Source organism: Sinocyclocheilus grahami, unplaced genomic scaffold, assembly GCF_001515645.1.
Source record: "Sinocyclocheilus grahami isolate Dianchi unplaced genomic scaffold, SAMN03320097.WGS_v1.1 scaffold497.1, whole genome shotgun sequence".
Lineage (NCBI taxonomy): Eukaryota > Metazoa > Chordata > Actinopteri > Cypriniformes > Cyprinidae > Sinocyclocheilus > Sinocyclocheilus grahami.
The window spans coordinates 1-11,471 of NW_015505676.1; the positions used below are offsets into that span (position 1 = coordinate 1).

Below are 11,471 nucleotides of genomic sequence, written 5' to 3' on the forward strand. Positions count from 1 at the left end.
GTGTGTGTGTGTGTGTGTGTGTGTGTGTGTGTCTGTGCGTGTGTTGTGTTTTTTTTTTGGATCATGTGGTTCATCATGTGGTTCAGGTTTGTGCTGTACCTGTATATAAGCGCTGAACTATGTACTGTATGTGTTCACTGTCTGCTGAAGAGCGTGTAGGCTCGAAACGTCACCTGTGGTGAGAACATAAATATTTTTCTACTTTTGGAGCTGTGGTGTGCCAACTTTGTTATTCATGTTTTGATTATGTAATACAAACATCAAAATGTAGCTGTTTAAAAGAAATGGTAAATGTTTTGATGTCGTAACAAAAAAAGTTGGTGTTTTACTGCCGCTGTATTTATTCATTTCACCTGGAAACCAGTGAATTGTATGTACATTTTTAAAAGAACGTAGGAAGAGGCCAGTGAGCCTGGGTTGCAATTGCAAAAAACAAGACAATGTGTTCTTAAAAATAATAACGTAAGAATGTATTTACCTTTTTATTTATTTAGTTTTTTATCTAGTTCTTTCTTTCTTTTTTTTTTTTTTTACAGCTTCATTAGAAGTGTTCAAAACCAAACAAAAAACAAAAATGAGCGAGACAGGTGAGTACATTCAGAGGTATATAACCTGGTATATAGATACAATCAGTAAATGTATTTGTAAAATAAATATATAAAATATATCTATTTGTATCTTCATAGACCATCTAATTTCAGACGATGGCAGTGATTCATCTGGTAAGATCTCCTTAGTCATTTAACATTTTATCCACTTTTCCAGTTTAATTTTTGATCTTGTTTTTATTGTCATTGTTATCCTTCAGCAATATTCAATGATATACCAAAGCATGTTTTCACAAGAACTATATATAAATATTAAGTTTATTTGTGTTATGTATGTATAAAACCCTTTGGAGTAATAGTAAATGTAGTAATTCAGCTTTTCACATATCTTGCTACTTTTTCAACTATGACTTGACGTTACAATTACTTGGTTTCACAATTAATTTGAGAATGACAAACCATATGCATGGTTTAATTTCCCTCATCTGGTTTCCTGATATATTTACCCTATCATATAAATAAACACACGTTCTAGATTATTAAAACTGTTAAAACAAGACACTTCTCTCAAATGCTAAACTTGTGAAATTTCTAATATAAACTCCAACAATTCCAAATTATGTTTTTTGTTAAAACAACTAAACCTCTGTGTTATGGTACAGAGGCTGCGAAAGTCAGGGGTTTTCAAACCTGTCCTGGAGAGAATCCATTTTGTTCATATTTTGTATGTCTTTCTTGACATAATTGCATAATGAACTTCCGTATTCTGTAAAACAGGTTGCGTCACATATGCAGATTGCAAGTGCAACATTGTGATGTTAAAACTGAATAACGTGCCAACAATAAAAACAAGGCAGCGGCTATTTGCATATATCACTATAATAGCAATAGAGGCTGTTTACACTAAGTGCAGATAGCTATAGATTATATTTACACTATGTTAAAATAGCAGGATTTTCTGCTATTTATACTACTTATTGCAAATAGTGGCAATTATCTGCACCTCGGTATTGTCGAACATTATAAAACAATATGCAATAATAACTTATTGAGTGTAAATTTTAATTTTAATTCAAATTATTAAATGGATGTCACCTTATTGGGACAATAAAGCCCTCCCTACACCTACCCCATACTTTATTTTCAAATTTTTGATTATTTCCTTCATTTTCATTTAAAATAAATGCTTTTCTGATGTGATTTGAAATTTGAAAAGGGAGAAAAAAGTTTGCCAAAAGGCAAATTCAAACCTGGTTCAGTCACGTCAATATGAGTACGACACACTTTTTACCATCTGCACCACTGGAGCTGACGACTATTGACTGTCTTTTGTAATGCTGACTAGCCGAATCACACATTGGTGGGCGGAGTTAGTGTAAATAGCTTCTGCCAACAAGGCGGGTTATTTGCACTTAGTGCAAACAAAAAAACAAATACCTAGGTTAGCTGATTACCCAAAAGAGCCAGTTCATACTGCTGTTAACACTTTTTCCAACAAGTGCAAATGATGTGACCTGTTTTACGGTTTGGTCATGTGATGTTCAACATATACCCGATTCAGAGCTGTGTCTGAAATTGTACCCTATACCCTTAAAAGTGAATGAGGTTATAGCAGGCAATTTCGGACATAGCTCAGGTCTTGTGGTCTCTTCTAATGAGCTGATGAATAGAATCAGTTGTGTTAGATGAGGGAAACACAGAAAATGTGCAGTGGTGGGGGTATGGCAGGACTGGTTTGAGAAGCACTGGGGCAAGTGCATCTATATAGTAACTCCAACCATAATATAGCTACAGGCAGCAATTACTGGGTTATAGTGAAGTGAAGGTTATCTTATCTGTTTAAATATATAGTTCAGTCATGAAACTCTAGATGGCGCATTGGGTGTTAACGTAACTGAAGACATTCAGAGAGTTAAAGGACTTGGCACAAGCTGATTGGTTCATGCTGCGTATGCAGCCAATGAGCTTACTGCCTTGCATTTATATGGCTGGCTAGCATTCACTTCAGATTCCTGCAGCGTGCTTTCAGAGTTCTCTGAAACCCTCCACCTTCCCCAGCTCCACCTGTATAGATCTGCTACAGGGTTATTTTATATGCTATGTGTGCAGCAGCAGTATGTCTTAAATACTCACTGCACCGTACTGCTGTATGCATTGGCAGTAGCAAGTTCCTGTACTTGCTTGCAGCAGCAGCAATAATCTACAACAGCAATAATACAATACAATACAGCAATAACCAACAGCAGCAGCAATTCAGCAGCAGCGTAGCAGATCTGTTCCGCCAAGACCAAATACATTAACATTGTCATATCCATCACCATGCTAAAATGTTCAGAGAGTTGTCATGATTGAACTAATTTTAATATGAATAACTTCCTCAACACTGCATTTATGTGTATGAATGTTAATGCATTTATTTTTAAAAGTATCAAAAATAATTTTAACAACACTTCGGTCTCATGACCTTCATCAGGTATTGTCAGGGTTATGTTTGATTTGTGTTCCAGTTTTCATTGTGTTTTCAGTTAGCCTGTTCCCCTGTGACCTAGTTTCTGTCTCCTGTTGATTGTGTCATGTGGTTCAGGTGTGTGTCATCAATTATCGTCATTAGCATTAGCATATCCCTTTATTAATTGTGTTCAGTTCTCAGTTTATTGTCTGGTCTACAACGTCCATATGTGTGATTCCGGCCTGTCTGCTTTGTGGTTGCCCTTGTGGATTTATTAAAGACTGCTTTCATTGAAACTGCATCTCCTTCATGTGTTTATCCACTGAACTGTGACAGGTATAATCAAAATCTTCAACATTTTTATTTTGAATTTTTTTTTTTTTTTGGTCTTTGTTTCCTATGCACCTATCTATTGCTTTCAGGTGTGTGAGGATTGATTGTTAAAGACATTCATTTCTGAAAGTGATCAGCATTTGAGATTTGTCATGTAATTGGAACCAGTATAACTTTAATTCAAGGTTATTTTTAAGTTTCAATATAATATTCATCTGTCACCGCTGTATTACAATATAATTTCAGACAATCCGTCTCCGCTTCATGACAACTCAGGGGCTCATGAAAGGACACAAGTCAATGATATAAGTACGTAGGTTTTTTTTTTTTTTTTAATAAACCTAAAATTTATTATTAAAGTTTTTAAAATGTCATTAATTTTAAAGGGATAGTTCACCCAAAAATGAAAATGACCCCATGATTTACTCACCCTCAAGCCATTCTAGGTGTAATGTTATGTAACCACCTGCTTTCAGACGAATACAATCGAAGTTATTTTAAAAACATCCTGGCTCTTCCAAGCTTTGTTCTGTCAGTTGGCAGTGCTTATACCCAATTCTAAATCCCCTCTGATGTAGTATCCTGCTTTAGCCAACTCATGACAATCCAGCACATGAGTAGCTAATCCGATCGCATGTGAATAAATGCAAATATTTCCTTAAAAAAAAAAAAAAGACAGTGATGCAGTCGGGATTGAGGTGTAAACGCTCTCATGCATTGTATGTTTCATTCATACTCGAAGCTGGAGGGTGCTCTTGCGCAAGTCCAAAGTCCAAAATGGCCTCATAAAAGTAATAACTAACTGGGATATGGCACTAACAAGCAGTCATTATTATAGAAGATGAAGAAGAATAACTTTATGACATGCCAGGAAATAAAGGCATTCAGCTATTGCTGTAGCCAAAGCAACCTCTGCTGCTAAGCTGAACAAAAAGAAACATATTGACTGATGAAACTTAAGACAGTAAACACACGATTGTGACAATATATGGTTTATGTGTGTTTCTCAAGTCATCTCCAGATGATAAAAAAGCATCTGAATAACACAGTGCTAACTGACCCTTCACTGGGAGTTTGGCTGACAGCAGGCCTGGCTTGAGATAGAGAGTGTGCCAAGTGATATTTCGGGGATGGAGGGGGAGGGGTGGGCCTGTCTTACAAAAGTATCATTTTCCGAGGAACAACACTCAACACAGAAAACAAAAGCATGCATAACAAGAATGATGGAGTTACATTAACACTAGGCTTGCTGTGGAAGTCGGTGTTACACTGTGTTTGGTCATACACTGATTACATTATTTGACCACTGCGGCACCCAAGTCCAAGGTCCAGTCAAAAAGAGTCCAAAGTAGTGCAAATCACAAATATCAAAATTCATAAATGTCATTTACATACCTAAAATACATATTTTACAGTCACTGTTATGCACATTGATTATAAACATAGCTCAAAGGCTTCCTACCAGTGGCTTTAACAAAACGTAACATCCAACATAGTTTTATCATGGGTAGAATGCAAAATATTTCAATACAAGCATTTCAGTGAAGTTTAATTTATGCAGTATTTCAAACCTTTAAACCACAGTGGAAAATAAACCCAGTTTAAAAGTAACTCAATTCCATGGGAAAAAACGCAGACTTGACAACCCTGCATCCACCATGAGCTGCAGGAGTGAGATTTGACTGATCACGGGTCGAGAGTAAGGAGAGATGACTGACAGATCATGCTGGAGGATTTGCTGCTCAACAGATCCTGAGCTCACTGACAAATATATTGTAAAATGTGCTCCCTTTACACAGAGTACGCGCGATCGCGCAATTGAAAGTAAACAGCGCGAGCGCTCATCAAAAGCGATTCCAATGCTGTGCATATTGATAGCGGCTCCCTGATGTGCAAAAATTATATACAATATTAGAATGTTTGCGGGTGCAGGTGGGAGTGGAACACGCTGCAGGAGTGGGCAGTAAGAAAACAAAAAAGAAGAATATATGCAGCTCAAATGAATATCGCACCAATTTTGTGATTGGCTGTTATGTAGAGTGGGGCCAGGGTGGGCCAAGCTGCTGATTGGGTGGGGGTAAAAAATAATAATAAAACCTGTCAATTAGATGAAAAAAAAGGTATTATTATATTTGACATTTCTGTACCCCTCACTTCTGAAACGATAGCTACGCCCCTGTATCAGGGTTCAAAATTACCATTTGCCCATCACTGTATGTCATGGAAGAAACACACAGGAGTAGAGCAGCACAATTCTGGATAAATTGAGATTCACGAAGCGAGAGATTACAGTTTTATAAATATGGATGTTTATACACAAACACATCGATTCACTTCAGAAGGCCTTTATTCCCCCCCATGGAGCCGTGTGGAGCACTTTTTATGATGGATGGACACACTTTATTTGGACTTCTATTGGACTATTGTATCTCAGCAGCTATTCACTGCCATTATAAAGGTTGGAATAGCCAGGACATTTTTAAAATATAAGTCTGATTGTATTGTGTCTAAAAGAAGAAAGCATATACACCTAGGATGGCTTGAGGGTGAGTAAATTATGGGGTCATTTTTTGGTGAACTATCCCTATAATTGGCATATTAAACAATTAAAAATCATGTAATTATTTTAATGTAATTATTATTATTGTTATTATTATTATTACTTGCTGTTTAAATGCTTTGTTTAATCCTTGACATTTCAATCTGGTTCAAAGGATCAAATTCATCTGATATCAGGATTGTTCTGCTGGGTAAAACTGGATCAGGAAAGAGTTCAACAGGAAACACTATACTGGGCAGAGGGTGTTTTACGGTGGATGATTCACTAGAGTCATGTACTAAAACCTGTGAGAAAAGAGAAGTACTGATTGGTAACCAGAGGATCTCAGTCATCGACACTCCAGGCCTGTTTGATACCACAATGTCCAAACAGGAAGTGGAGCATGAAATAAAGAAGTGTGTGGAGAAGTCTCTTCCTGGTCCTCATGTGTTTCTGCTGGTCATCAGACTGGACGTGAGATTCACAGAAGAAGAGAAAAACACAGTGAAATGGATTCAGAAGAACTTTGGAGAAGAAGCTGCACGCTACACCATCATTCTGTTCACTCACGCTGATCATCTGAGGGGGAAACCATTATATGAGTATATCAGACAATCTGATGCTGTCAAAGCTCTAGTTAATGAGTGTGATGGCAGATTTCAATCATTCAACAATAACGACACGCAGAACAGCTCACAGATCACTGAACTGCTGGAGAAGATTGAGAAAATGAAGGAGAATGGAATAGGGTACTACACTAATAAGATGTACGAAGAAGCTCAGTGGCGATTAAACAGGGAAAAGTTCTGTAAGTGTGTGTGTGTGTGTGTGTGTCTTTGAAACATATTATCACCATTATATAAACAGCGGTGGGTGTCACTGTCTGGTTCATTCCATATTGCATATCATTAAGCTAATTTTGTACTTTTTTATTGTGGTTTGTTTGTTTGTTTATTGCCTGCATTGTAAACACTCTGATTATTTGACATTTGGATTGACAGGGTCTGGAAATCCTCGGATTGTGCTGCTGGGTAAAACTGGATCAGGAAAGACCAGTGCTGTTGAAACCATTGTGGGCCGAGAGAGTTTTACTAAAACCTGTCAAATACATGAAGCTTGTGTTGATGGAAAGAACATGAAAATAATCGACACTCCAGGACTGATTGATGCACCAGCAGAGAAGATGAAAGCTGAATTAGAGAAGTGTGTCCACATGTCTGCTCCTGGTCCTCATGTGTTTCTGCTGGTCATCAGACTGGATAAGAGATTCAAAGATGAGGAGAAAAACACAGTGAAATGGATTCAGAAGAACTTTGGAGAAGATGCTGTACATCACACCATCATTCTGTTCACTCACGCTGATCATCTGAAGAGAAAACCATTAGATGATTATATCAGAGGCAATCCAGACCTACAGGTAGTTACTGAAGGGTTTGGTGGCAGATTTCACTCATTCAACAATAAGAACATGGAGAATCACTCTCAGGTCACTGAACTGATGCAGAAAATTAATGAAATGGTCGAGAAGAATGGATTACTGCACTACACCATTGAAATGTACCAGAAAGCTCAGGGAAATAAGCAGTTCTGTAAGTGTGTTTGTCTTTTTGTGTCTATAATAATTAATGTTCAATGTAATAATACCATCATGATGCATCAGGAATGCAAAAATAAAATCTATCCAGGTTGCTGTCAACGTTTACATGGACATCAGTAATCTAATTATTTACCTTATTCTGAATAAGACAATATTATGATTAAGGTGTTTACATGAGCTGCTTTTAGAATATTCCTTTCATGTTCCTGTTTGACATGTTAGAGTACATAGATGGATTAATGGCTCACGTCATTACGTCACCATGCGACGCCATCTGACGTCCAACACAGAATTTCATGTATCAACATACAGTTCGTCTTCGTTATGGTGCCATACAGTTTTGGGTGTTAAGTTTTTTTAAAGATTTATTTTTGCCATTTTTACTTTTATTTGAAATCGTATTATTTTGAAATTTATTATATAAAGTATGAGAGAGAGGGGTGGGATCGGGAAACGTCCGCACACTGCCCACGAGGTGTTTAATTTAATTTCAAGTGCAGTTAATTATTTGTCATGCTATACGTGCAAACAGACGATGGCGTTGTTAAAGTCATGCTCTTTTATTTGCCGTCAAATGGTTGAGCACTGTCATGTGTGTGTCCTGTCGCAAAATGCAGTGAAAAGTCCTACACGACGGTAATAATGTGATTGAGGTGTTTACATGTCTTTACTGCATTTCAGTAATGCGACTAAAATAGGAATACTCCACATGTCTTAATTTGATTTGTGTTTACTTCGAGTATGACTTTAGCCGGATTAAGGTAATCAAAAATCCCTGTTTACATGCTAGATTCTTAACCAGAGTATTGCCTTAATTGTGTTAAAATTGGAATAATCAGTACATTTACATGGACAACAATACTCTCATTTTAATACGATTAAGACAATACTCTGATTAAGAATCTAGCGTGTAAACAGAGATTTTTGATCACCTTAATCCAGCTACAGTCATAATCGAAGTAAACACAAATCGAATTAAGACATGTGGAGTACATTACTGAAATGCAGTAAAGACATGTAAACACCATAATCACATTATTACCGTCGTGTAGGACTTTTCACTGCATTTTGTGACAGGACACACACATGACAGTGTTCAACCGTTTGACGGCAAATAAAAGAGCATGACTTTAACAACGCCGTCATCTATTTGCACGTATAGCATGACAAGTAATTAACTGCACTTGAAGCTTTCAGTAAATTAAAAATGAAACACCCAAAGCTGTGTATGGCATCATAACGGAGACAAACTATATGTTTATACGTGAAATTCTGGGTTGGATGTCAGATGGCGTAATAACATGTGCCATTAATTGATCTATGCACTATAACATGTAAAACAGGAACATGAAAGGAATATTCTAAAAGTAGCTCATGTAAACACCTTAATCATAATATTGTGTAAACATCTTTGTATCAGTCCTGCATTAGTTACTGCATGTTTCAGTTCATTTTAAATTGACATCATTAAATCTATGTTGACTATTTGTTTGCTGTGATTTAGTTAATTTTTAATTTCTGGATTGTAATCGTTCTGTTTTAACATTTTGAATGGCAGGGTCCGAGAAACCAAGAATTGTGCTTCTGGGAAAGACTAGATCAGGAAAGAGTGCTGCAGGAAATGCCATCATGGGTCAAGAGAATTTTAAGAGGAGAAATTCAGCTGATTTTTCTACTAAAACCTGCAAACTACATACGACACATGTGGCTAGAAGAAGCATAAAAATAATCGATACTCCAGGACTGATTGATGCACCAGAAGAGAAGATGAAAGATGAATTAGAGAAGTGTGTCCACATGTCTGCTCCTGGCCCTCATGTGTTTCTGCTGGCCATCAGACTGGACATGAGATTCACAAAAGAGGAGAAAAACACAAAGAAATGGATTCAGAAGAACTTTGGAGAAGAAGCTGTACATCACACCATCATTCTGTTCACTCACGCTGATCATCTTAAGGAACAATCATTAGATGATTATATCAGAGGCAATCCAGATCTACAGGCATTTACTGAAGAGTTTGGTGGCAGATTTCACTCATTCAACAATAAGAACATGGAGAATCACTCTCAGGTCACTGAACTGATGCAGAAAATTAATGTAATGGTCGAGAAGAATGGATTACTGCACTACACCATTGAAATGTACCAGAATCGTCATTTCTTCCTGGATGTGTCGTGTCCTGTCCAGATCCTGCCTTGCCTTGCCTTGCCAGCCTGTTTTTCCCCCACGGGGTAGTTTCTGTTGTTTGTTTTGTTTTATTTTAATAAAAGCCCATTCTTTCTGCAGTACTGAGTCCTCGCCTCATCCCTCTACCCGGAACCCTGACAATTTCACCAGTATCAGCAGTGTTCTAGACCTGCTGTTAGTCAGTGAAGTTACACAGATGTGGCGGCAAGGGTCTGTCTTTATGAGCAAGTCAAATAATACATTTAAAACTGATTTATACATGAATAAAAGGTGTTGAAATTAATTAAACTTTGAGCACCACTTTATTAGGCTCAATAGACAATCAATCTGACATCTTGAGTCATGCTGAAGCTGATGTTTCCCTTCAAAGAGATCAATGGAATTGATTCAGTGCACTGACCAGTGCTGATGTCAATGTTGAAAGGATACTGTGACGAAGATATTGCTTTCATCTTAGGACAATTGATTGCAAAATGTTTTTTTTATGAATTTGACAAAAAAAAATGCTGAAATTACACACATTCACTTGATCTCTCTCTCTATTTCTGTCTGTTTAGTTAAACACAAGCATTAAGTGTAAAACAAGGGCATAGCCTCATAAAAAATGTGAACATCATGGTTATGGCAGTTGCTTGTCAGTATCGCAGTATTATGGTTATTGCAACAGCCTTATCTCAGGGTTAGTAGTGTGAAATTCAGATCTATAAATGACCACAACACACTTTTGATAAGTGATTAGATCTGTAAATGAGGCCACTTTAAAATTATGAAATTTCTATTACCATCCATAAACAACCACGATAACCTTTTACTTTTTCCCCCAACCAATAATATGTTTTCTAGACACACTGTAACAAAGGACACAAACAAACAAACAAAAAAGCAGCTAAAGCATCAAGAACCCAACTAAAGTAAATGTTATTCACCACAGTGGTGGACTATCTTATTTTCAACAAAACATCAACGTATAAACCTGTTAATTTTAAATAGGGTCATCATGTTCATGTTAATTTCCAGTTTAATATGTCACAAATAATTAATGCAATTAATGCAGCATTCTTCTTATTTGTTTCCTGGCATCCTTTGGCTAGCATTTCAATAGACTATATGAACATGCTATCAAGCACACTAAGATGCTAAAGCAGGGGTTCTCAAAGTCTACATTCAAAGGTTCAAATCTGAATTTTCATCAGTGTCAAAGGTCATACCGGAACAAATGGTTATTAAAATACTTGTTTTTAATAAACATACATAACATGCACAACAAATTGTCAGGGTTCTGTCACTTCGGTCTAGTGTAATTCATAGTTTTGTGACAGAGCCCTGACACTCGCGTCATGTCATTGTTTTCATGTGAGCGTGCGGCTTCGAGTCTTTTAATAAAAGCCCATTCTTTCTGCAGTACTAAGTCCTCGCCTCATCCCTCTACCCGGAACCCTGACAGTATGAACTGACCAATAGAGGACTCAGCAGAACAATGGGCATCTTCCTGTTCCCATCTCCCTGCCCCTCCGCTCATCAGATAGCTGCTCAACACAGGAGGCTCCGTCTACCACCGTGGAGAGGAGGGTGGCCTTCCTCCTCTTGGCCCTCCTCCCATTCTCCTCACAAACCCCCTAGTACCCAGTCCTCCTATGTCCTGCCAACGGAGGAGGAATGGGTACGCCTCACCATCCCTAGAGGCAGCTGGAGAGGCTGCTGTGCCCCTAGAGGTGGCCGATGAGGCTGCAGCTCCTCGTGTGGCAGCCGAGGAGGCCGCAGTGCCCCTGAGGTTGGCTGATGAGGCTGCAGCGGCCCCGGAAGCGGCCGAAGAAGCTG

General features: G+C 37.8%; 1 protein-coding gene across 1 annotated transcript in view; it reads left to right on the top strand.

The window, feature by feature from the left end:
• Nucleotides 1-574: 574 nt before the first annotated feature.
• LOC107554290 (GTPase IMAP family member 8-like) overlaps nt 575-11,471 on the top strand; it is a 15,666-nt gene continuing 4,769 nt past the window's right edge. Inside the window, exons 1-6 of the mRNA XM_016236772.1 lie at nt 575-587; nt 3,577-3,639; nt 6,045-6,677; nt 6,871-7,458; nt 9,025-9,647; nt 11,180-11,424. Of these exons, the coding sequence (XP_016092258.1) occupies nt 575-587; nt 3,577-3,639; nt 6,045-6,677; nt 6,871-7,458; nt 9,025-9,647; nt 11,180-11,424 (2,165 nt within the window). The remainder of the gene's footprint in view (nt 588-3,576; nt 3,640-6,044; nt 6,678-6,870; nt 7,459-9,024; nt 9,648-11,179; nt 11,425-11,471) is intronic.